Raw genomic sequence first — 27,586 nt, 5'->3', positions numbered from 1 at the left:
GATCTAACTAGTAATTGTAATATGATATAGGGATATACCAAATAATGACCCATTGTATATAGCAAAATGAAATGTAATCTATCGATAATAAATCAGAATATACAGTCCCTTCGAGTGTGAACGTTTGATGAACCAGAAAGGCAGAATAAACGAAAGATTCTGCAACAGAGGGACTATCTTAGCGCCCGTCGAATTGCAAACTTCTGATTACTGTACAGCAGAGGACAGGTCTTTCGACATTAAGACTAAAGAAGCCATGGCCGTAGAGCGGGTACTGCGGGCTTTTCACGATCATGTTCGCGATTCTCGTGTAAATGTCTTGGTGGATAGTCAATCAGTCATTCATGTGTGGGAAAATCGTGAAGATCGTAGTCACGCTCTGAATAATGCGATAAACAACCATTGATCTCAAAGCCCTTGTCACCTTCACGTACGTTCCCACCAATGACAACCCGGCTGATCGGCCATCACGTAGGTTATCGTTCAGACTGTAAACTCACACCCTCAACGTGGAACCTCATCCAACAGCAATTTGGTGGGATTGAGGGGCATTCTTGTGACCTTATGGCCTTGGACTCAAATGCTATGACTGACAACGCTGGCAAGTCTCTTCCCCATTTCAAGCCTCATCCATCACCAGCTTCCTTGGGAGTGAATTTATTTGCACAAGACCTTACCTTATACCCCATTCACATGCACCGGTCTTATGTTTTTCCTCCGTTGATCTTGATGGGCCCCTTGCTTCGATTTCTGTCTTCTTTCCACCAGCCCTGCACCGTCGTTGTCTTAGATACATACCCTCGTAAATATTGGTGGCCACTATTGCAATTTTTGGCAACGACAGCGTGTAAAGTTGCGTCGGCAGGAGCTTCGGATGCCCTCCAAAGAAGGATGGATACAATATTTGAATATCCCGGGTGATTTATGGGCTTTTTCCGTGGAATTTCGTTGATGAACTTATTTCTGTATTGTAACCGCTCGTATATATTGGGTGACTTTGGGGGCAACTGTGGTTATGTTTGTATACTTTGTTCACCAGGGTTAAATACATATATCTTTAACTCTTATGCTTATTGTTGTCCGTTCATTCTTCTTCATTAGGATCTTCCAGTGGTAGCAAAGTTATTTGTTCCGTCTGTACCATGCCCAGTTTGAAGCCATGCAAACGATCACGATTTTAGATTCTGCCAAAGCTGTGGTTATGTTCGAAGAGTTTTGACACCCGTACACACTGCGACGCTTCTCGTTGATCGCAGTCAAATTGATAAGAGACTACAGCAGTTGTTAGATTTTGATCGGGCTACCAGTTATTCAAAACAAAAGGATTCTCTAAGAAAGAGTTAGAATCATTCTTGTCGGTCCTTCCCGGACATATTACGTTGGCAACAAGAACACCGCGCGATCTTTGCCATTTTATAATATTTAAGGATCGTCATGGCAAAACCCAGGCCCACCGCAATGGCTGCCCTCATCTGGGAAAAAAAGGAAAACACAATTGTTCCTGTCCCTTCCCCCTGTCCTATAAGACCGTGGATTCTTATATTGGGAAATTGCGCGCCATTTTGGGGATGGCGAACAATATATCTTGGGGATGGTTCACAATGTGTTCGGAATCAGGCGAAATGCTCAGCTTAAGATTTGCCCCATTTGCGGCATTGAATGCTATATGGATTTAGTATACACCCGACTATTGTCTATTACAAATCCTACATTCTAATTGGCTACTCAACCATTGTCTATTCGTGATGGTGCACACTTGGGAAAATTTCGCTCGCGCGACCGTATAAAATTGGGTTATTTTTCGGTGTAATTGCGGTGTATCGATTATTTTCTCGAAATTAATATATCTAGGTACAGGGTGGATACTAAAACAATTAGACAACTCGCCTTCGTTGTCTATGAGCGAATAGTCAACTCAGGCTTCGCCTTCGCTCATAGACAACTCGGATTAATTACCTAATTGTTAAATAGTGCGTCAATTGGGTATTGACCTAACCCGTGGATATATTTTCCGGCCGGTGACACCTAATAAAGGGATCCAAGACTCTCCTTTGAGCTCCTCGGCCGCAGAGGCCAGACTCAAGGGTTATATGCATGTATATATACGTGCGTGAATGGCACCTGATACCTCTGGGAATTTGATTGAGTGAATGGCGGAATAATTATAACTTCCCGATCGGCCAAATAAGATAACACGGCGAAAATAAAGCAAAACAATTCCACACAAATAAACGGTTTCGTTCTATTTTACATGAAAAGCTACGACCCTCGCTCTTCCACGTGTCCTCGTGCCATTTTGTTCCACGCAAATAATGGTTCGTCGACAATCCTTGGCGTAGCACATCAATGTTCTGGGGCGGAGTGGAAAACACTTAAGATACCCCCATATAAAAAAAATCGCAATGGGGTTAAGTCGAGCGATTGAGGTGGCCAATCCACGTTACAGTGCAACGCGATTCTCTCGGAACACATCGTTAAGACGATCTCTCATGCACTTCAACAAGGCGATGTGCTGGAGCGCCGTCTTGAACACACCATAAACCCCTGAACCGTCCTTCCTAATACTGATTGTTGAGGAAAATGGGAAGTTGTGGGAAAGCAAATTCATTCAATATTTGGAGATATGCAAGGCGGTTTACGTTCCCATAAAAAAGGCCCCAAAAAACGCCATTCCCGCAAAGTGCTGCCCAGGCAGTGAGCTTTTCGCGAGAATTTGAGCGTTCAAAGTTGAAGGCCGGAGGGTGTCCCTTCGGTGCATACTCGAGCACATTTTGAGTGTTCACTACCTATTCAGTGCAAATCCCGTTTCGTCTCCAACAATTACGCTTTGCAAAAAATTCGGGTTTCGACAGCGTTGATTGAACTTCTGGGCGAAGCGTAGTCGATGCGGTAAGTATACTGACCGCGGAACAACGAGTGTTAATTTATTGTGATAAGACAAACAAATTTTAGTGCATCATGAATAAAAATGCTTATGGCAAACATATTTATACACTTGTGGGTCCCAACAGAGTGCTTAGGCATTGAAACTCTAACAATTACATTGTTATGGGTGATTTTATGGGTGACATCTGTTTCTGCAAATGTTCATCATGTGTTTTATATATTCTTCTATATCAACGAATATATGAATATTTTCATGCCTCTCTCATTAGCCAATTACCTCTGAGAATAGTATGCCATATTAATTATGTCTAAAAACTCACCGCAACACCAGTAAAAATTGTTCCACTTGATTTCCATGGTGACCATCCTCCACCATGAAACCTCCCTCGAACTTGACAAAATACCTGTTGGAAAGTAAAGTATTATTATGTGATCATATAAATCGGCATCGAGAAAAAGTTGGCCAATTCAACATTTTAACGATTTTCGTCTTGTTTCTAAAATTATATTATAATATGCAATAAAGTGCTCATAAACTCAAAAATGTCCAATAATTAACACTGCGCTTTTCCGTAATAACGGAGGAAATTTGCAGTGACGCAGAACTTGTAAGCGGGCAGCTGCACTCTTGCCTTTTACCAGCAGGTGCGAGAAGAGGCAAATATCTTTCAAATTTGAAAGCTAGGATTATATTTTATGTAAATACGTAGAAGGTCAACCAGTAGGGCTTCAAGAGTAGCATGGTATAGTGAACAACTTTCAAATACCGAAATCACTTCGGAAAGAAAAAACAGGATGAAACGAAGTTCAACAGAAATTATATTGCAACACTACAAAGTACAAAAGTGCCCTTCGAAAATCTGCTTCCCCCCAGCCCTCGCATCGTCACGGCGGCTCTACAAATTTCTCCAACAACAGGCCAAAATTTTTGTGATAGTCTCATAACCAGAAATACAGGACATTAATTACCATAAAAGTTCATAATGTCAGGATTTCGCAATCAAAGATGGCTGCCTTGTTATAATAGAATTATATAAGGCACGAGAAAAAAATTTGAAATTACAGCAACTTCTATCCACAATTGCAGTTCCGGAGTTCGATTTAACACGGACGGAAACTCAGTACTTTTATGACAATTTTTTCATATTTTTATCTTACCTTTAACAGGTTCCCAGTAATGTCATCTCAGCAACGCGTTAGCTCCTTGAAATATAATGGTTAGCAAGTTGATGAGATGACATTACTTGGGAACCTGTTAAAGTAAGATAAAAATATGAAAAAAACTGTTATAAAAGTACTGAGTTTCTGCCCGTCTTAAATCGGACTCTGCAACTGCAATTTGTAAGACAGAAGTTGCTTTAATTTCAAATTTTGTCTCGTGCCTTATATAATTCTGTTATACAAGGCAGCCATCTTTGATTGTGAAATCCTGGCATTATGATAATTAATGTCCCCACTTGACCTGTCACAATCAGGGGTGTAACTAAAACAATAATCGCGGGGGATGTTTATTGATATGTTCAGTTCTGTCCTACGGGTTTTTTATTTTATAAGCTATTGCAATTACAAAAGAAATATATGAATAAGCACATCTCTTCCGCCTAGTAAATTAATAAATATTTTTGTAGCCTTTTTAACTTGTAAAAGGAGAAGCTGCTCCAGGTTGCTCGAAACCAGAAAGGTTACTCAAAAGTTGCCAAGCACAATCTGTAGTAGCCTAGTACAAACCCTTTTGTTCCATTCATAACCACGTTCATCCCATTCTAGACTTCCATTCACTCTATTGCGAAAAAGTTGTCTTTCGTAAAGATTTTCGTAATTATTTTTATTTGCAGTCCCGTTAAACATATGTTGAATTGCGTGTGTAGTTTCATTAGAATCTTTGAACCACTTGACGTGAAATTCAACATGAGAGGCATCATCAAAGTAATCCCAGAAACATCTTAATGAAACATATTCTCTATCTTCATCTTTCGGTCGTACTTTTGGCCTCATTATATTAGGAACAACACCTGTAAAAATAACGGAATGGTATTGAATCATTGAAAATTTCGTTATGTAATCGTCGTCATGCCTGTCGCATGTTCATTCGTTACCATAAAGAGGTTAAGATACCCCAGTTTTGGCGTACGGGTACCGGTAGGCATATTTTGTTCATTGGACTTTCTTGTCGTTTTCACATTTCATGATACAAAACAAGAATTGTCGAGGTAATCTTGGAAAAATATTGAGAAATACTGATGGAAATTCATTGAACAAAATAAGGCTACCCGTACAGGTACACCGGAACCGGAGTATCTTTACCTCTCTCATGTGACCCCCGTTCGGGGTATAGAAATTAGCGCGCAAACCAGAGTTGTTTAGGACTTTAATCCCCCATGAAATTCACTCGGTCAGTGAGATATTCCTAGTCAAAATATCTAAGATCGACATCGGCTGCGAAGGTGCTGTCTATCAAGATGACATGATCGTGTGGGGTGCAACCAAAGAAATTCACGATAAACTGTATAAGGTTCTCGACAAAATTGGAGATAGCGGACCGAAGCTAAAATCACGCAAAGTGTGTTTTCATTGCAACTGAGATCACCTTTTTGGGTCATATACCATGTCCGCCGTCCCAGTGAAGCGAGACCCAAGGAAAATTAATGCAATTACTAAGATGCCAGTTCTAACAACCCATTAACCGTCTCCCCTGTCGCCAAGTTAGCAATCTTATGATCAACATTTTACCAGTTCTACAACCTGGCATAATGGCATTACAGTTCGCGTAGGAACCGAAAAGACACCGATTGCTCGGAAAATGGTAAAGTAGTGATATCGTATTCCGAATCAACAAGGAAACGTTGTCCGTCGAAACAGACGACATCTGCCAACGAAAGAGACATTTAGAGTCGAGAATGACAAGGATGACAATGACCTGAAATTGCCAAGTAATCCATCTACTTACAGACTTTAGCAAGCTAGTGTTCACAGTTCACTGACGAAAGAAGGGTGACGTTAGATTGACCCGTTGGATGGACAAAAGGGTGCCTTTAACAATGAAGCGCCAATAGAGACGACAGCAAGGAGGGGGTGGCATGTATTGGATGTCAAGCAACCGGTACCACACCTTCAAACTATAGGGTACCACTACAAATGACCAATTTACCAGAGGGGCCGTGGGAAAGAGTTAGTATGGACTTTGCAGGAACGTTACTTAATAAAGATATTATCCTGGTACTATTGGACCAATACGCCAAGTTTCCAGTGGTGGAAATTGTCACACAACGACAGCAGAATCAACGTCACGTGTACTGGACTAATCCAAAGAATAATCCAAATTATCAAGAAAAGTGCGAAGATAGCTAGAATGGAGGGAAAGAACATACTGCTGGAGATCCAAACAACTATAAGAAGTTATCGGGACACCCCACATGCTAACACCGGTGAGAAATGTAATGTCGTGGTATCTTACCATAATGATATTCATCATAAGTATATGTAAATTACGAGTATTCAAAATAACTATGAATTACGAAATAGGGAAACTGATTTGATTATCCCTAAACCTAAGAGCGAATATCTTAAAAAAACTTTAAAGTATAGTGGGGCTGTAACATGGAATTCGTCTCTACAGATGCAAAGCTATCAACTACTTTAAGTGCATTTAAAAGGCATCTTGAAGCCTAGTTTGATCAATAACTATTATCAAAGACCTTCTAAGAAACCTGCCATTTAAAGTTTTATTTTTTTTTTTGTAAATATGTTTCTATTTCTGTGACGCTTCTCAGGAAGAACATCAATTTTGATGATGAGAAATGCGTCAGTAAATAAATTGTTTATGTATGTATGTATGTATGTATGTATGCAGGACAAACGAAGATATGAAAGGGCCAAAACAGTGCTAGAGCAAGTAGGTCTTTTCTGTAAAACTGTCGAAGCCCACGGTGAACTGTCTGTAGGTTTTACTAATAAATCGCAAAAGAAAACTCAATACTCTAGTCTCTACAGCGATGTTCCAAGAACAGTCGAGTTAAAGAATTTTGGACATTATTCCAAAAATTTTTTTTGCTATTTTAAACACTTAAAGTATTGTACAGCAAGGCTACAGGGCTGATTTTCTTCAAAAATATATACTTTTGGTGATAAAAGCTCTCAAAGTTACCTTATCTAAAAAATTACCCCATAGCAACGCCTTAGCAACGCATTTAGGTACCAATTCATTTCTAACCAATTTTTTTGGTTTCTCCTTTCGGCGTATGTAATTTTGAGTTGTATTATGCAACTGCAATGCAGTGAACTCAAAAGAACTGGAAGGCTACCTCCTGATTAAAATAGCCAAAATTATTGAAGCCAAATTTTACCTCCAGACACGCGTGTTTTACCTCCAGACACGCGTGTACATGTTGCGAGACATTCTCGCGAGGGCCTTTTCAGGAGTGAACATAAGGAAAACATGAACCGTTTAGCGGCGAGGTTACATTCGTTCGGATTTATCGTTCATTTTAACGATTTAGGCTATAATTTTGTAATCAATGCTGATTAAAGCATACCTCGAACCGCGGCGTGGTGAAATTATAAGGAAAATGTAAACAGTTTGTTCGAAAACGATCACTACTTCAAAAAGGTTTGCAGGCAACAAAAAAAATATATATATATTTTGCTGTTATGTGCTCATAAAACATATAAAAAAGAAAATTTAGGTGTAGTTTGTTAAAAAAAATATTGTTAGAATGTTTTTTCGTAAGTTTCAGAGGGATTAAATTGATAAACAATGAAATTAGATAAGTGAATTCACACAAACACTTTTGAATTGTCCCGGCTTTACTCCTCGTTTAACGTTTTTCATAAGAAAGAGCAATTTAATTGCGAGTTTGATACAGATAAATTTAGTATACTTTACTCTGTAGTTTTCACGGATGCTTTTATCGTAAAAATACTGTGCAAAACGCACTTTATGTTCTCTAAAAGATGTTTTTAGTGCTTTCATGTTGAAGTATTATTTTTGAAGTTTCAAAAAACCGCGTGTTTAGTTGCGTGAAAAGACTGGGCATGACCCCAAAATTTGGCTTCAAATCTCCGGCCGGAGGTAGGGTCGGCGTTAGATCATATCGAACTAACGTACATGACGTCATAAATTTTGCAATAACGGAAGTATAATAACAGAAGTCTTACATGAAGTCTTTCTAGAGCTGGTTGATAAAAATGATAAAATAAAAATGGCGATGAATGATGATACATTTATACATTTATAAATGTACACGAAAGTGTAAATGTCTGTTACCCTCATACCCAGTATAGGAGTGATCATATACTTATGTAATAGTATCTCTGGCTTTACCTTAATTACGGTTAGGGTTAGGGTTATTGAAAATTTTATGACGTCATGTACACGCGTAAAAATCATCATGTTGATGCAAGTTGTTAAAAACAGGAGCGAACAATGTTGTGCTGCACCCTGTGAACGGTATTGTTAACGATGTTGTTGAAGCTTGTTGAATCATCAATGTTGTTGCAACTTGTTACAACAACATTGCATCAACATTGATGACTCAAAAAGCTTCAACAACATTGTTAACAATACTATTCCCAGGGTGCAGCACAACATTGTTCACTCGTGATGCGACAACCTGATCAATTTTTGGCCGTGTACGTTAGTTCGATATGATCTAACGCCGACCCGGAGGTGGCCTTCCAGTTCTTTTGAGTTCAATGCTGCAATGTGATTGGTTCCTTCGGGGAGCCATAGCAACGGCGTTCTTTGTCTGCCTTGTGATCGATCGCATGAGCACGCTGTTAGAAATCATCTACAAAATTCTTTGTTTTTTCGCACATTCAAAACTGAAAACTTGCTGTTTTAGTTTTCTTTAAACACTACTTGTTGTTTTTCATTGTATTTTAAAAACAATAAATGGGAAACATTAAAAACAGAAAGAGAAAACGGGCTAGACATCAGGAATACAGGAAAGAAATTCAAAGATGGCGTACCTTGTGAGAAAGAAGCTGGCTCTTACGGGGCGAAAATCGCCGCCGAGAGTGCAAAAAATGCATACTGCAGAGAGTCTTGATAGAATAAGGGAAGGAACTGTTTTTATAGATCTTTCTATTTTATTTGGCGTCTTGGATTGCCTTTTGAAATGCCCTGACTGTTCTGGCGATGTAAAGTCTCATGTTTACATGAAGAAGAAGCATGGATTTTCTCACTACATTGTTATAGAGTGTGTGGAATGCGAGTGGAAGTATTGTTTCCACACTTCAAAGAAGCAAGGACAATCACACGAAGTAAATGTTCGAGCAGTCCTGGCTTTCAGGGAAATTGGGAAAGGAGACAATGCTATGGTAACATTCACCAAAGTTTTGAACATGCCTGCTCCTATAACACGTGACAATTTTACCAAAATCCAGAACAAAAAGGTTTTGCCTGTGGTAAAACAATGTGGAACTGATAGCATGAAGAATAATTCTGTGCAAGTGAAAGATGTTATTGATAATGAAGATGGCGAATGCGGTGTTTCTATAGATGGTAGAAGCAAGGATACTCTTCACACAATGGTGTCGTTACAGTAATATCACTGAACACGAAAAAATGTCTTGATGTCGAAGTGCTTTCCGACAAGTGCCAGCAATGCTCAAATGGAGCAACAAGACAACTGACCCAAAATATGAAGAATGGAAGGCAACTCATCAGTGCAAGATTAACCATACGGGGAGTTCTGGAAGCATGGAGACAGCAAGTGCACTAAGAATGTTTGAACGGTCATGTGCAACAAGAGGGCTAAAGTATAAAGTATAAAGATGTGCTTGGGGATGGCGATTCAGCCACATATACCTCTATCCTGGAAAGTAAACCATATGGAGAAGATTGTTTACCAAACAAATTAGAATGCATTGGACATGTCCAAAAGAGAGTGGGAAGTAGATTGCGCTAGAAAGCACTAACAAAGGTAGGAAGCTCTCTGATAGTAAAGGTACTTCGGGTAAGGGAAGACTAACTGATGCCAAGATAGCTCTACAAAATTACTATGGCTTAGCAATCAGGGAAAACCTGGACAGTGTTGAAGAAATGGCCAGGGCTGTAAAGGCCTCCCTTTTCCATGTTGCTTCGAAAGAGCAGAAACCACAGCATGATCTTTGCCCGAAAGGTAGTGATAGTTGGTGTGGTTACCAAAGGGACAAAGAAAGTTATAAACATAAGAATGGCCTTGCAAAGCCTATTTTTGAAGATTTGGCTAATCCCACATTACTGAACAAATGTACGCATGGATTGACTCAAAATCCAAATGAATGCCTCAATTGCCTCATTTGGGACCGATGTCCCAAGACCACCTATGTTGAGCAAGAAACAGTAGCTCTTGCTACACACCTGGCTGTCTTAAAGTTCAATGATGGTGATGTTTCCTTTTTGAAAATCTTTGAAGATTTGGACATAGAATTTGGACTCTTTACTTGCAAAGGCGCCCATGCCTGTGATCAAGCAAGAATCAAGCTATCAGCCAAAAAGAGCTCTGATAAAGTGAAAGTAAGAAGAAAATGTTTGAGACACCTCAGAAAGAAGTATATAGACAAGGCGAAGGCTGAACATAATGAAAGCACCACATATGAATCAGGCAGGTTTTAAACCATTTATGGTGTAAAGCAACATGAACAAAACTTTGAATTGAATTTTCTCTATTTTGCAATTTTGCATGAGCCATTGATATTGACACTGTAATTTTGTAAGTATTCTACAATGATGTAGAAGGTTGATATTTGGCAAACTTGTTCACTATAGCTATTATATTCTAGAAACCAACCATTTTCAAATTTCAATATTTTTATCATGCATAATTTTTAAAAAAATACTGGATCGAAAACCTGAATTATGGCACAACTCCAAAATTTGACTATAATTTTTTTTAAACAGTTTCAAAGAAAATTGAGGATGGTCAGTTTATAGACCAGGTTGTAAGCTTTTCAAATATATATCATTCATTACATTCTGATTTCTGGTTTTAGACTTTTGAGATATCATGTTAACGACGGCAGGCAATATGGCTGCCAATTAACCACCGCCATATTGGCTAATTAGCGTAATTAGCAACTTTTTGAAAATTTTTTTGCACTGGTTATTTTCTTTCCCCTAACCCTTTTAGAAAATGATATTTTAACCTTAATATCTTTAAAAATTAAAAAAAGTTATTCAAGAGGGGTTGACCACTTAAGGATGGGAAAATGGCAGAAATAATCCTACGAAATGTGCCATTACTGCCATACGTGCCAAATTATAAAGTCAACATACTTTCAGTTAACAAGGCAGTCAATTTTGGGCACAGATTCATCTTTAACGATAACAAAGCAATAATTGTAATGAATGATGATCGTGAAATCAATTTCATTAAGAACTCTGGTCTATTCTTTTTGAAAGTCACATAAAAAAATGTGGTCAACCCATTTGCTTGCACTGAAACCAAACAGAGCATCAAAGGAGATATCAACTTATTATGACACAAACGTCTTGGACATCTAAACAAGACCGATGTTGAGCGTAACGTTATAGTTGTCAAGGTGAGATGAAGGATGCATGTGAAACGTGTGCGATGGGAAAACAAGCGAGCCAACCTGTTCCAAATTAAAGAAAGTTGAACACAAAGCGAAGAAAGCGAACTCTCTAACTTTGGGATCAATTAAAACTAATACAACTATATCCTTCAAGTCCCATCCCCCAGGAGGCCATCAGCCACTTCCGACTATGACGCATGACAGTTCCACCCAGCAATCTGGAAGTTCGACGACGGCTCAGAATCTGAAGAAGAAATGGATCACTGGATACTGCTAATAGAAGAAGCAAAACAAAGAAGTAACACAGCTTTCGAGAAAATGAAAGAATGCCTCATAAACGGTGGTTTCGACGAGCACTCTGCTAAAGAGAAAGCTTACTTGAATGTTATGCCTAGACCCCAGAAAGAATTAGAAAATATCTATTTAGAGCGCCTTTTGTGGATGAGACAACTAAAAAGAGATCCAGTACATAAGAAATTATGCGCACAAAAGATGCGTTTATTAGAAATGAAGACTTTGACCAAGAAGAAGCCTTAGAAGCTGCAGTTGGTAAGGGAAAGTTTCTAATTAAGAGGCTTTTAAACGACCACGAGATTGAAAATGTGGAGGAAAAAGGCTGTGATGAAAAGGCAGTGATGATGATGATGACGATGAAGGTGATAATGATGGTGACGGTGACCAGTGTGATCTTATCAAGGGCTAGTTCATGCAGTTCTTTGACTAATAAGAGCACAAAAGAACTTAAGAAAAAATTTGAAATTATTGTAGGAGAAATAAAGATTGAGTTGAATGGTATTGTTGGTGCTATGAACGAAGAAAGTGAGTCTGTATCGGCAGTAAAAGATGGAATTGAGTTGCTCAAATCTAAGGAAGACAGTTGCGGGAAACTTATTGACAAATATGATGGTCTAGATGATGAAGAAGAGTTAAGTAGAGTGATTGAAAATTGGTTAGAACTGCAGGGTAAATGTAGAGGACTTAAAACCCGTGCCTAAGATTCTCAGAATAAAATGAGAAAGGAAGAAATTTGGATTTGAAAGGGGTTAGAGAAAAATTGAGATTACCCAAGATGCAAATTAAAGAATTTCGTGGGGACACTTTGGAATGGCCAAATTGGTACGCTAGTTTCGGGCGCTGTGTCCATGAGGACAGAGATCTTAACGAGTCTGCGAAACATGATTATCTTATGAATTTAGTAAAAGGAAAAGGTTTAGAGTAAAGGTAAAAGTTAAAAGTTTTAGAGAAAAGGTTTGGCAACGATAAACTTGTATCAAAGGCCTATTTAACCTTTTTCCTGGATACTAAGGAGCCGGAAGAGAATGCGGAGGCAATGAGAAAACATTATGATCGTCAGCCTAATGCTACTGGGACTTTAAAATTGTACAAGGTTGATGACGACAATCTTAAAAGCTTGCCGTCTGTGAAAAAACCTTACCATCAAATGTTAAACTAGAATGGGAATAGAAACACGAGGGAATATTGAAGTCTAAGAAATCAGTGAACCTTAAAGATTACTTTGAATTCCATGATGGTGAAATAACAAGTTGGGAAGCAACTAAGAAGATTGGCGTGGAAGCGGATGGTCGCAACAGAAGGGACACCAGGAAACATAGATATCAGAGCTACAAAAAGGATGGACATAAACCTTATGAAGAACTTGGTGTTTCATTTTATGCAAAGTTTTCAAGCCCAAGGTAAAACACGCCAGTCATGTATATTTTTTGATTCAACGAGTCACTTGAGTGCTAATTGCAAAGCAGCTTTGACGAAAGATGTTGACGAAAGATGGAAACTCGTTTCTGCTGCGAAGTGTTGCTTCAACTGTCTACTTCAAATGACTAGTGGACACAACTCTCAGTCGTGTAATGCAGCACCGTGTGGCGAAAATGAATGTCGGATGAAGCATTCCAAAATACTTAAATCAACAACAAAACCCAAAGCGTCCGGACAAAAATAATAAAAATATATCAGCCGAATATATCACTCCTTGAGGATGCCCCAGCTGACAGCAGTGAAAAGGCATATGGAGGTGCAGTATATATACGTCTCGAAGATGAAGACGAAAGAATTCGATCAAATTTTGTGATGTCAAAGGCTAGATTAGCACCAATAAAGAAGAAGACTTTACCACGACTAGAATTACGTGGAGCCTTAATCCTAGCACGTCTGATGAATTACGTAATTAAAATGGATAACATTGGATAACACATTAAAATGGATAACATTGGATAACACAGAGAAGAAGAGAAACCAAAGGAATTTTGAAGAATTGCCTGGTCTGTAAGCATCAAAGAACAATACCTGGCAAACAGAAAATGGGAGACTTAACTGGTGAACGAGTGAAAATGTGGATTCATGCTGGATTCACAGACGTTGTATTAGATTTCCTTGGGCCCATCATCATAAAAGAATGAAAACAAACCAGAAAAGTTTGGATATGCTTATTTGTGGACGCAAATTCTAGGGCAGTTCATCTGGAGGTTTGCTTAAATATGACTACACAGGAGTTTCTAGATGCGTACCGAAGAATGAGTAACCGAACGGGCACCAGTGAAACTATATTTTCAGATAATCAAACATCGTTCCACAAAACCGACAAGTTATTGACAGCCGCGTATAGAAGATCACAAGCGATTTGGAAAAGAAAGAAATTGCAAGACAAGAAAGAAATTGAGAGGCCGTTCGTTTCGATGGGAATTAAGTGGAAATTTAATACTGAAAGAGCGTCACATCAGGGAGGACAATGGAAGAAGTTCTGCGACAAGATTAAGAGACCGTCGGCACTTCTGACCTATCAATTAAGAGCTCTAGGCAGTTCTAACCGACATCAGAGCGCAAATCAACTCAAGACTAATCACATACATTGAGGGCTCTGATGAAAATCACTTTTGGTGACTGAGACCTCCTCGTAAAAGAACGTACAAATAATTAAAAATAATAAAATAAATGGCGATAAGGCCAGCGAATCTTGTCTTAGGAAGACCACCAGATTCTCCATGCGGATTCGAAACGGAGATAGATTTGAAGAAAAGATTTTTGTACCGACGGTGTATCGCCAATCACTTTTAGAAAATATTTCAGAAAGAATATCCGACCTATGTTGAATGTCAGACATAAATGGAACATAGAAGAGACACCCCTCACTACTGGTAACGTGGTTCTTGTTGCGGAGAAAAACTCGCCGAGGTGTAAATGGATAATGAAAAATCATATGTTCGCCGAGACGGTTTCAAATGAAGAACTATGCAAACAAGACAACATACCTCAGAAAAACGAAACAAGTAGTTTCGCTTTGCCGCGGGAGGATGTTCAGGACGAAGTAAAAGTTACAACCCGAAAAATCCGCAGCGAGCGTATTGTAAACAGGCCTAAACGATACCGGTGAGAAATTTAAATATAATTTGTGTTAAAGTTAAAACTTAAAGAAAAATATATTATGAATTTGGATCTGACTGAACAACGTGGAATGGTATGACCCATAGGCGTACGGGCGTTTGGGGGGGAGGGTAAATCGCCCGAATTTTTGAATTGTACAATGTGCCCGAATTTTAACTTTTACCAGATTTGTAACGATAAACTTAGCAAAGCGGCGCATGTGCAGTTTCAAGAAAGTGTAACAAAAACGGCCAAATAGAGTACACATATCTGATATATATTACAAAATTTGGTTATAAAAATTTAGCTCTGTAACTCTTTTTCAGTTTGCCCGAATTTTCGGCTGAACTTTGCCCGAATTTCTTGATTATCGAAATTTTGTGGGGGCATGTGCCCCTCTGCCCCTCCCCTGTCCCGTACGCCTATGGTACGACCCCGAAAGTACATAAAGAATGTATACATACATGTAACAACAAACTCGTCAAGTGTTGCTCGCCTGTCAACGTAAATTTAATTTTAATGTACGCTATAGTCGATACTCATGTTACGTCGCTACTAAACAATGTTGTTTGCGCAGGGGTGGATCCAGCACTAGTGCAAATTTTGTAATGCAAATTATTGCATTACAAAACAAAATGGCTATTTTGAGCAGTTTTCTTGTGTCATGCAAATTAGTGCACTGGTGTTGGATCCACCCCTGATTGCGTGTCAAACTTCAAGCGGAGGGTAGACTATATGGACTGTGCATTCATATTTCTGGCATGGTGATAGTTAGCAAATTTTACGGACGGTCAGACAAAACGATGAACCTTTCTAAATCAGCCCCCCCCCTCCAAAAAAATGTTCAACCGTCCATGCCACTAGTACCGTCATGCAATGCGTTAAAGACAAATTTTGATTTGTACGTCGAATTGTAAATTAGGATCTACTGCCTTGCTTGCTCGCTTCAGGTTTGCTCGCTGCGGCAGCAATTAATCAAAGGTCTCAATGAGACGACTCACGGATGCACGAATAGCCGATTAATTGCGAGACCGTTAGCAATGACTCCCTGATACTCCTACGGAGTATCTCTGAGTCAAAAATGAACGCCTAAAATAAACTTGATTATACATTTAAAATAATGGCGTTTGCATCGAAAGAAAGTGTTGCGTTAGTAACTTGACTAAAATATTTTCTTCCTGAATCCCTTCCTCTGTAATATCTGTGAAAACTAATCAGGGGAAAGGTTGCAATGAAACGCTTTTGGCGTAATTTAATATATCCACATTAATCCCTTTATTGTCTGATCAATATTCATTATCATCGCAGTGTCGCCAACATTAAAAGAGTCAGTGTGGTATTAGCCATTAGGTTATGGCTATCAGTAAAACAAGGAACGGGGAATCGGGGAAAGGAATGGGGAAAGGAACGGGGAACGGTAAAACCAGGAATGAGAAAAGCCGGAATCTGTAAAACCAGGAATGGGAAAAGCCGGAATCTGTAAAACCAGGAATGGGAAAAGCCGGAATCTGTAAAACCAGGAATGAGAAAAGCCGGAATCTGTAAAACCAGGAATGAGAAAAGCCGGAATCTGTAAAACCAGGAACGAGAAAAGCCGGAATCTGTAAAACCAGGAATGGGAAAAGCCGGAATCTGTAAAACCAGGAACGAGAAAACCGGAATCTGTAAAACCAGGAATGGGAAAAGCCGGAATCTGTAAAACCAGGAACGAGAAAAGCCGGAATCTGTAAATAATAATAGATAATAAATAATAGTAAAAGGAACAACGTAATTTTATATTTGTTCGATTTAGCATTTTTTTATAACCAGCAAAAAGTCTTAGATACGTCCGGTGATTCATGATCGAAGACACCTATTGCGCGCAAATCTTAGCGAGGTACAGATTTGACTCCCACTAACCACTACCATTAAGGGAACGTGATCCAATCAAATGCAAAAGAAAGGTAGTGTAGTGGTAGTGGTAGTAGAAGTCAAATGTGAACCTCGCTAATATCGACAATCAAAACGAAACAAACATGATGCTGTCTTCGTAGACGTCCGACTCGCGATGAGTTGGTTCTATTTATAGCTCTCCTGTCATAGACTCATAGTAACAATAGGGACCTTAAGCATGTAGGACGGCAACACGACGACGACGTGGTTGGAATACTCCTTTGAATTAATGTTATGATAAAGCGTTGTTGTATATTATTAGTGTACCAGTTTAATGAGATATAAGACGTTGAAAACATTGTGTTTACGTTTTTAGGGACAATTCTATAGAGCTAATTCGAGGTGGCGCACACTGGGTCCTGAAATGCAGACGTTCTACATAGGACGTAATAATAAACGACGTTTTGCCGTTGTAAACAGAACGTAGATCACGCGCCTAAAACTCCGATAGGTATCTAATAATTCATTTCTTTTCAATGAAGCATTGTATTGATAGCTGCCGTCGTCGTGTTACCGTCCTACATGCTTAAGGTCCCTAAAGTCGGGTTGTGTCGGGTGATGTAATTTACATCGTGAGACATATGATAATGATCATATATATGCACAGTTGCTTTAAAGTTTTCTTTTATATATATCGAGTGTTTTTCATATTTTTGTAAACGTATATACTGTATGAAAACGGTCGCTGCATAACAAAACGTGTTTCTGGACTTGAGTCTTTTCGTTAAAGGTATTTTGGCACCATGAATGTACTACACGTGTAAGACGAGCAACATGTTATTTCTTCAACAATAATATCTTGTTTGAGAAATTGGAATGTCTGTTTTTGGACGCTTTTCGTCGTTAGTCGAACGCACAACAGACGCTGAGAAGAATGTCAGTGAAGTTGATGGTTTATCGTGCTTCAAATTTACAGATTTGGTGAATACTATTATTTATTATCTATTATTATATTATATTCCTGGTTTTACAGATTCCGGCTTTTCTCATTCCTGGTTTTACAGATTCCGGCTTTTCCCATTCCTGGTTTTACAGATTCCGGCTTTTCTCGTTCCTGGTTTTACAGATTCCGGCTTATCTCGTTCCTGGTTTTACAGATTCCGGCTTTTCTCATTTCTGGTTTTAAAGATTCTGGCTTTTCCCATTCCTGGTTTTACAGATTCCGGCTTTTCTCCATTCCTGGTTTTACAGATTCCGGCTTTTCCCATTCCTGGTTTTACAGACTCCGGCTTTTCTCGTTCCTGGTTTTACAGATTCCGGCTTTTCTCATTCCTGGTTTTACCGTTCCCCGTTCCTTTCCCCATTCCTTTCCCCGATTCCCCGTTCCTTTTTTTACAGATAGCCGAAGTTCAATTGTTCAAAAATGTAAATAAACCGCATGATACATTCGCTTTGTCTTACACTTTGCTTTTGGAATAGGCGCTTATATATTATATTTTCAATCCTGTGCAAACTACGACGTGTCAACGCGCCCATACACGACCACATCTTATGTTAAACGGCGAAATAGCAGCGATATTATTAAAATAGGACCAGAATCTACATGTATTAAATATATTCTTACCCCAATTCAATCTAAACTTAGTCGAACAGCATGAAAACAACGGTATATTTGTTCCTCTTGGAAGAATTGCCGTATCATGCGAGCGAAATCGAATCGCGCATCGGAAAATTAGCCAAAGCTGTACTCCACAACTCTTGGGAGATAAGACTGGGACGTAGATAAATACGGTTACATACACATTTCAAATACTAGAATGGTTCGCGCCATTTCAGACTTGCGACGACGAAAAATAATAAACAAACAAACAAAAACAAAACATAAACCGAGGCGAATTTTCAACTCCGTCGCTGACGCCGGAGTAATAACGTCACACTCTCAACCTGTGCGGAAACTACGCATATCTTTGGCATGGTAGAAAACGCGGGTAGCGGACTACGGACTACGGATTACGGACTACGGATTACGGACTACGGATTACGGACTACGGATTACGGACTACGGATTACGGACTACGGATTACGGACTACGGATTGCGGACTACGGATTACGGAGTAAGGATTACGGACTACGGATTACGGACTATGGACACAATCTTTAAAAAAATGCGAAGATGTTGCCTTCACTCAATAAAACATTTTGGCATTTTTCACATATTTTTTCAGGCTTTAGGTAAATAAAAGATTTTAGCAAAATTTCAGCATAGGTCACCAGACAATTTGATAACATGGCGCTTTTTTGTGAAAATTAATGACGTTAGCAATAACTAGGATCCTCGTTACGCGTAGTGACTATGTCACGCAGCTAGGAATTTCATGTTTTTGGTGCGCTTTTATAGGCTTGCTTTCTCGGCAGTGCAAACTGTTACGCAAATTATTGATTTGGAGCGGTTTATTTGGGACTTCCTCGAGATAACACACGATCGTTTTATGTATCAAACCACCTTTTAAACGATTTCAATTTGCACAGAGTCTTTATTCATTACTTTATGAAAGGCTATACAGCAACATTTAAACATGCAGTCGCCCATAAATATTTGCATGTAAACGTGAACGAGAATAAACGCAACACAATGTTCATGTAAATAAAATAAAAAACGGCGGAAAGCACATTCAACAAATTCCATACAGTTTTGCTATAATCCCATATCCCGGCTAGCACAATCACGTTGTATTAGCGTTCGTCGAACGTTTGGATAACGTTATTCATTAACGTTGAGTAACGTTTTTTTGTGAACTCGTAGGAACGTGGTATCAACGTTAGGATTAACGTTACAGCGCGACTTGTCGAAGCCGTTTTGTCAATTTGCTAGAAATGTTTTAATCAATGTCAATGACATAAAATCTACATATATGCACAGGCTGGCGAACAATCGCTCAGATGACTATAAGTTATCCGTATTCGCAATCTCGCAAACGAAGTTGCAGGAATTTTCAAATACCCCGAAATAATTCACGTTGTCTCAACCTTGATATCCAACGTTATCTTAACGCTGGTTGAACGTTTTTTAAACGTTGGCCGAACGTTGGCGCCAAACGTTGGCTGAACGTTGCATTAACGTCGGACATTAGTTTATATGAACATTGATTTGAACGTTGTACGGACGTTGTATTAACGTCGCGCAACCTCGTACCCAGGGTCTTTACTCGTGGTCACGAGTAAAGACCCTGGGTACGAGGTTGAACGTCGCGCTGTAACGTTAATCCTAACGTTGATACCACGTTCCTACGAGTTTACAAAAAAACGTTTACCCAACGTTAATAAATAACGTTATCCTAACGTTTGACGAACGCTAATACAACGTGATTGTGCTAGCCGGGATATGGGATTATAGCAAAACTGTATGGAATTTGTTGAATGTGCTTTCCGCCGTTTTTTATTTTATTTACATGAACATTGTGTTGCGTTTATTCTCGTTCACGTTTACATGCAAATATTTATGGGCGACTGCATGTTTGAATGTTGCTGTATAGCCTTTCATAAAGTAATGAATAAAGACTCTGTGCAAATTGAAATCGTTTAAAAGGTGGTTTGATACATAAAACGATCGTGTGTTATCTCGAGGAAGTCCCAAATAAACCGCTCCAAATCAATAATTTGCGTAACAGTTTGCACTGCCGAGAAAGCAAGCCTATAAAAGCGCACAAAAAACATAAAATTCTTAGCTGCGTGACATAGTCACTACGCGTAACGAGGATCCTAGTTATTGCTAACGTCATTAATTTTCACAAAAAAGCGCCATGTTATCAAATTGTCTGGTGACCTATGCTGAAATTTTGCTAATTTTTTATTTACCTAAACCCTGAAAAAATATGTGAAAAATGCCAAAATGTTTTATTGAGTGAAGGCAACATCTTCACATTTTTTTAAAGATTGTGTCCATAGTCCGTAATCCGTAGTCCGTAATCCGTAGTCCGTGATCCGTAGTCCGTAATCTGTAGTCCGTAATCCGTAGTCCGTAATCCGTAGTCCGTAATCCGTAGTCCGTAATCCGTAGTCCGTAATCCGTAGTCCGTAATCCGTAATCCGTAGTCCGTAGTCCGTAGTCCGCTACCCGCGTTTTCTACCATGCCCATATCTTTGGAGAAATCCGACAGTTTCCGACGTCACGCGTGGGGTCCACGCGATGCGTGATTTTGCTGCTATATGGGGAGGGGAGGGGTTACTTACTTGAATGTTCAACATTCTTGCATGAATGCGAACAAGTCAAGATACGCGTTCGAAATTTATACATCTCTTTCGGTTAAAAGTCTTCTGATCAATTAGTATAGTCATCTAATGTAAAATGTGAAAAAAATATTTTTGACAACTTACGTTGAAGCGATAAACATGCTGAAACATGCTTTAAAAAACGTAGACAACACTTTACTTCCTGGTTGCCCATGCAGCGTCTGCTGTATTCGAGGCAAATTTACATATTGTTCTAACCTGCTCTGACACACGCTAATTTCATCATATTTCTACACTAGATAAATGCCAATAAATTTCATAATCTAAAATATATAATTCATAATTTGAATCTTACCAGAGCAGACAGGAATTGAGGAACCGTCTGCAGAACAACCTTTTCCCAGCTTTGTGCCTGAAAAATAATCAGAACTTCCCATGCTAAATTTCGACCTAAACATCGCCCGACGTCCATTCTCAAAATTCTATTTATATATGATTCTATATTTTTCAATTTAAATTCACCTGATGAGTGTGGCAAACACTGCTTATTATACGAAACAAATTTGTTGTGAATAAAATCATATGAAGTAAACCAAGTTTATTGTATTTTATATCGTCTTATTAGGTCTATACTTTGGTCAAGCTTGCGATGTTGTACTTTGGTATATGGAGCACTCTACTCATGCTATATAATATAATATAATGCATGTACATTCACTGAATCGCTACACTAAAATACGAATGACAGATTTCCCCATGCTTTAGTTTGACGTACCTGCACAGTAAGCAATATGACAGCTTGAAGGCTCCTTCAGTTGATACAAAAAGAAAAGTCCGCAGTTTATCACTTTAATTTTATATTTGAGGCCACAGTCGAATGGATAGGCATGTGGAAGTGGTGCACACGCCATCCTGTCTACCTCGACGCCAACTGTAGATGGATGATTTCCTTTCAGCCAAATGGGGACGTATGTTCCGCAACTATTTATCCCTGGATTAAACTCGGGCATTTTGTCTCCGGCGTCACTCTGAAATCGGTACCACGATCCATCTTTGATAAAACCACGATCGCACAATCCAGTCGTAGCCTTGTACGCTGTACTGCGACGAATATTATTGATCGTGGTATAGTTTATATGACCGCAAGCACCATTTCCCTCTAGCACACCAAAGCAAAACAGAAGAAATAAGCAGTAATACACAGCTATTGATGCCATTGCTAGGTTTCAACTTTCAACGCAACTGAAAATGGATTGTTTATATAGTGTTGTATTAAATTACATAAATACTCAGGCGTCATGTGATTGCAGAAAATTGCACTGCGCGGTTGCAAAACTGCCGGGTACAGTCGTCACGTCACGGACTCACGGTCAAAACGAAATTCCTCATTGTTGTCGCCGTCCTAAAACTACGCTTTGCTTAATAAAGGTCGCTATTACCCACGCGGGGAAGGGTTAAAACGCTGAAGCTGAGGCCCCGTCCACACGATGCCGGAAGAATTTGAAAACGCAAGAATATTCTTACGGTTACGCGTATCGTCCACACGTACCGGCGTTTTCGCCCAGTGAAAACGGAGAATCTGAAAACGCTCTCGAGAGTGGAAGAATTTGAAAACGACGGCTGAGCGGATACGTGTGGACGGCTTTGCCGGATAAATTTAAAAACGATGACGTCACGCATCAAGTCGTTTCCATATTAATGAGGCTTTTTTCAAGTCTGGTGGCTTATGCTCGACTTTATATTGCTATATTAACCTCAAATAAGTCTTATTTGGGTTATTTTCATAGTGAGTAAAATTTTTGCCAATTCTTTTAGCATTTGCGGAAGTATTTTATGAGAGAAACATATCCAAAATGTCGGAGTATAACCATACACAATTTCTTATACACAATATGCATTTGATAGATACTCAACAACAATATTTATGAGTTCGGGCTTGTCGTCTGTCCAAACAAAGTCCTCATTCTTTTTTTTTACTTTGGATTTGGTAGATTTTTGCTTTGAATTCGACAACCAACCTGTGACACGCGGGTGGAAAACATGCAGGTGTGTTGCGGGATCAAATAACTTTACCGTTTTCGGATCGTTTTTGTGTTTACGTGTGGACGCGGATAAATATTTTAACGGATAAAAATTTTTGCTATTTCAAATTCTTCCGGCATCGTGTAGACAGGGCCAGAAACGGAAAACTGAAAGCGGAAACTGAATCTCCTCATATAACTTCGAACTCAACTTTATAAGCGCATTGGCGCTATCTATTCATACACGGCTAGGCGAGACCACAAAAAGCTGTTTGCCATTACATCGATTCCAAACATCGATTCGTCCGCTCGGTCGATGCGGACGTAATGGCAATTGGCAAACCACCTTATGACTTATATATACGACACGCGTGGGTTCATCCTAATAATATTACAATTCTTTGAAATTGTCCGGTGCTAAACAATGCGTTTTATAAAATTTTCGTTTAAAAGACACAGACTTTGTTGTTTAGAACACGTCTAAAATCTGCTTTTATTCCGTCTCATACGTTGCATCCATATCCCCATTTTTTTATTATTTTCTGACATTTATTATGCAAATCAAACTGAAGGCTCATATTACAGTGTCTACACGAAAGAAACGAAGCATCGAAGCAGGGTCTCATATAACCAGGAATTCATAAAAATTACGCTTTATATCAACAACAAAACTACATAGATATGGATGCGATTTGTTCTCAGTTACTATATTCCGTGAGTTTTCTACTTCTTGTTTATCGTAGCGAATCAATCTCAAGTAATTGTTATGGGACACACTACAAAATCATAAACGATCTACGTCGAAGCACAGGCTACGTGTCAAATAATTCTAAAGCGTATCTTTGCGATAGACAGCTGTTGGAGAACAACGCTTGGTATCGATTTTCTATGGACAGTGAGGGAAAAATGCCTACGACGAAACCAAAGGTCGGAAGTTGTGGAACTTATATTCCTATGTGGATGAATGGCATCCATCCCACTATCCACGATGGCATTGTTCTAAGGAAAGTATGTGCAAATTTGCCGCACGTTTATCCATTTGGTTGCGGTTATTCCCTCAGAATACGTGTTCGTAATTGTAGTGGATACTACATATACCAGCTGAAGGATCCTAAAAAATGTTTTCTTGCGTATTGTGCAGGTAAATTACGATACATGTCTATGTATTTTTGCCTTTTTGTGGTATACTGTATTATATGTATTATATGTAAATGTCCATATTGTTCGCAGTTCGCGTTTATATTAATTCGATATGCTCACTTCATTTAAATGTCTAATTATATGTTTTCGAAGATTAGTACAGTCGAAATAAAGTTTAATTTTAATCTTCTAGAAAGCCGTGTTGCACAGCAACTTAATAAACATACTAAAACAGGAAGTTCATGCCAATCATGAGAATCGCTCATAACAAAAGTACGAATATAGTCGTACAAGCTTTGCATTTTGCAAGCACTTGTATGCAAACTCATTCAGATTTTACTTGCTTTAGTTTAATTATTCCATTTTTGGGTACTAAATGTCCAGTTTAACAATTTTACAAATCTTTGAGAAAAGCCTATCTGCTTGAATGTGGGTTGCTTGATAAGCTGACAATATAATTATTACAAAATGGTATACAATAATATACCTACTCCTAACTGGAGAACAAGATCTATATTTTTCCTATACTAGTATATACACAATTATAACAAAAAGAACTCCTTATATTTTGTTAACTGTACATCTAAGCACAAATTTATCCCTCTGATTTGCTAACACACCATTCAAACCTCCATGTAAGATTAAAGAGGGGGAGGAATATCTGTTGTACTTGAATTTTGCAGCATTATAATTAGCACTATTTGAAATCTTTTCTGAAAATTTGGCTTTATGCTGATGTCTTTTCAAACTGGCTTGTTTTAGATACATTAGCTAGGTTTTTCTAGTGTTTTATAATTATTTTTATGATACATTTTAAACTGCAACTAGTGAATTTAATTGCATTTCTAGTTCCTTTAGAGGGTTCAGATTTCAGAATTTCCTGGAAAAGCATACTATTGCCCACTCTTACAAAAGGTTCACACATTTAGCATTCACTAGTTTCCCAAATCCAAAACCTGCTCTGTGGTCCTTGTTAAGTTATCCCTGCCAGAAGCAATGGGAATTGTACCATAAGGTATACTTCTGATGAACGAAACACAATGTGACTATATTAAAATTTAAATTTTGTTGGTAAGTCAAAGCCTTGTTCCCATATGATGCCAACACTGGCAAATTCCATTATTGGCGATTAATTACTGATGTGTATATGTATTTATTTTTTTCCTGTTTAAATCAATTCATGATTACAAACAATTAGTCACAGCTTTATGGATGGAACAATCACATCAAAGGATTCTCATATTGATTAGACAAAAATGTTTTCCTAATCTGAATCATTTTGTATTTTGCCTAATGGTCTGAGAGATAAAAAACAATCAGCACAACATATCATAACTGGTAGTCTTTAACAAAGATACAAATAAAATAATTAAGTATAAATTTACAAGTGGTAGCCATGACATCATTTTTTACACTGTTATATGTACCATCTCACAATGTGTATGTTGTGTTATATTATATAATACCCCATTAAATTTAGAGCGTTTAATTGGTTGATGACGATCACATGATATTGAATAGAAAGTCCCATTTCCCAAGAGTGCAATGGAAAGCGTTCCATTGCACTCTCCAGAATGCAATTGTACTATACATTTTGTTCCATTGCACTCTTAATGCTTTCAGTAAATACCATCCATCAAAATGCTTCTCACACATATGATTGTTGATCCATGCATACAGTATGTTTTTTAATAAATTATATTTTTGAAACGAGACAGTCTATTTTGGTATTATATAAAACAAATAATGAATGTTTTCATTCGTGCAATGGTAAAAATATTTTCACTTGGTGAAAGATGGAATGTTCCATTCAACTCGGCTATCGCCTCCTTGAATGGAACATTCCATCTTTCACCTAGTGAAAATATTTTTACCATTGGACTCATAAACATTCATTATTTGTATAGTAATAAAGTGGCAGGCCTGATATTCTATTATATCAGTGTAATATGGCAATTAGTTAGCTCCTAATATATCCACGCAATGGTAATTAGGATTAATATATGGCATCATTTAAAACCTCTCCAGTTTCATATATATATATATATATATATATATATATATATATACATATATATATATATATATATATATATATATATATATATATTGTCAAACAATAATAGGGTTTTCGTATATCAAAGAGTGCTCAATACTGTAAAGTAGAGCTATAGTATAATTGTAATAAAGACAGAAAACTAAGGTTGCATAATTACTACAGCGCTGTTTCGAAGGAGCAAGCTCCCTCTCATCAGGTGTATATAAGAATTTATTATTAACAAGCACGCCTTAAATACATCAGAGTCTAATTTACATGATAGATAGAATCTATAAGTTCCTCTTGTATGCCAAGCCTAGAGAAAAAGATCAGCGCCCATAACAAGTTAGTCTTGCAAAAAAACAACCCTACACCAGAAGAGCAAAAAAACTGCAACTGCAGATCCAGAGCTAATTGCCCTTTAAATGGTGAATGCCGAACAAGGAACATAATCTGCAGTTTTTTTGCTCTTCTGGTGTAGGGTTGTTTTTTTGCAAGACTAACTTGTTATGGGCGCTGATCTTTTTCTCTAGGCTTGGCATACAAGAGGAACTTATAGATTCTATCTATCATGTAAATTAGACTCTGATGTATTTAAGGCGTGCTTGTTAATAATAAATTCTTATATACACCTGATGAGAGGGAGCTTGCTCCTTCGAAACAGCGCTGTAGTAATTATGCAACCTTAGTTTTCTGTCTTTACTACAATTATATATATATATATATATACACCCATTTGCAAAAACGTTGGCCGCAGATAGATAGATAGATAGATAGATACTCGAAGTCTAATTAGAATTGCATATGATTACATTTGCATGGGATTTCAATCATTACACAACATATGCAATTCTAATTAGATTTTGACTATCTATCTATATATCTATCTGCGGCCAACGTTTTTGCAAATAGGTGTATATATATATATATATATATATATATATATATATATATATATATATAGACTCTAAACATAAATATATATATATATATATATATATATATATATATATATGTATATATTTATATATATATGTGTATATATATGTATATTTATATATATATATGTATATATATATATATATATATAAATATATGTATATAAATATATATATATATATATATAGATATATATAACACAGGATGAGAAACACGAGTTACTTCATCGAATTTTATTTAGCTACTACAGAGCTGTTTCGTATGACAAGCGTTAAGCTTGCCACACTCATCAGGTAAATAATATGTTATTACAACAGCACAACGGCTATATACAAGAGATGCATAATTAATTAGGTCGTATTACATGTAGTTGGTTACTAGGTGTTACTTAGCAAAAACTTCTTTCGATGCCGGCATGTGGAAACAAGTTCGTTACGCTTGTTCAAAGAGCTTAATTCAGGATGACATATGATGATAAATGATAGGCATAAATTACAGCGTTTAGTTTTATTACAATACGGTTGTGATTTCTTAATGATTTTCCAACTGATAGTGTGCGGTGTATTA

General features: G+C 38.0%; 2 protein-coding genes across 3 annotated transcripts in view; one reads left to right on the top strand and one right to left on the bottom strand.

Moving 5' to 3' along the window:
• LOC114535172 (von Willebrand factor D and EGF domain-containing protein-like) overlaps positions 1-22,118 on the bottom strand; it is a 101,739-nt gene extending 79,621 nt beyond the window's left edge. The window contains exons 1-4 of the mRNA XM_028556552.1: positions 21,657-22,118; positions 21,237-21,293; positions 4,615-4,898; positions 3,207-3,290 (exon numbers count right to left, since the gene is read on the bottom strand). Coding sequence (XP_028412353.1) covers positions 3,207-3,290; positions 4,615-4,898; positions 21,237-21,293; positions 21,657-22,098 — 867 coding nt within the window. The 5' untranslated portion in view covers positions 22,099-22,118. The remainder of the gene's footprint in view (positions 1-3,206; positions 3,291-4,614; positions 4,899-21,236; positions 21,294-21,656) is intronic.
• Positions 22,119-23,489: 1,371 nt separating this feature from the next.
• LOC114535203 overlaps positions 23,490-27,586 on the top strand; it is a 43,127-nt gene continuing 39,030 nt past the window's right edge. The window contains exons 1-2 of one of the 2 annotated variants that reach the window (XM_028556582.1): positions 23,490-23,616; positions 23,754-24,043. In XM_028556582.1, the coding sequence (XP_028412383.1) occupies positions 23,588-23,616; positions 23,754-24,043 (319 nt within the window). In that variant the 5' untranslated portion in view covers positions 23,490-23,587. Of the gene's footprint in view, positions 24,044-27,586 lie in introns of both variants that reach the window. The other variant, XM_028556581.1, reaches the window with a different exon arrangement.

Source organism: Dendronephthya gigantea, unplaced genomic scaffold (assembly GCF_004324835.1).
Source record: "Dendronephthya gigantea isolate DGI-Jeju-01 unplaced genomic scaffold, DenGig_1.0 000112F, whole genome shotgun sequence".
Classification (NCBI taxonomy): domain Eukaryota; kingdom Metazoa; phylum Cnidaria; class Anthozoa; order Malacalcyonacea; family Nephtheidae; genus Dendronephthya; species Dendronephthya gigantea.
This window is presented reverse-complemented; position numbering and strand designations above follow the sequence as displayed.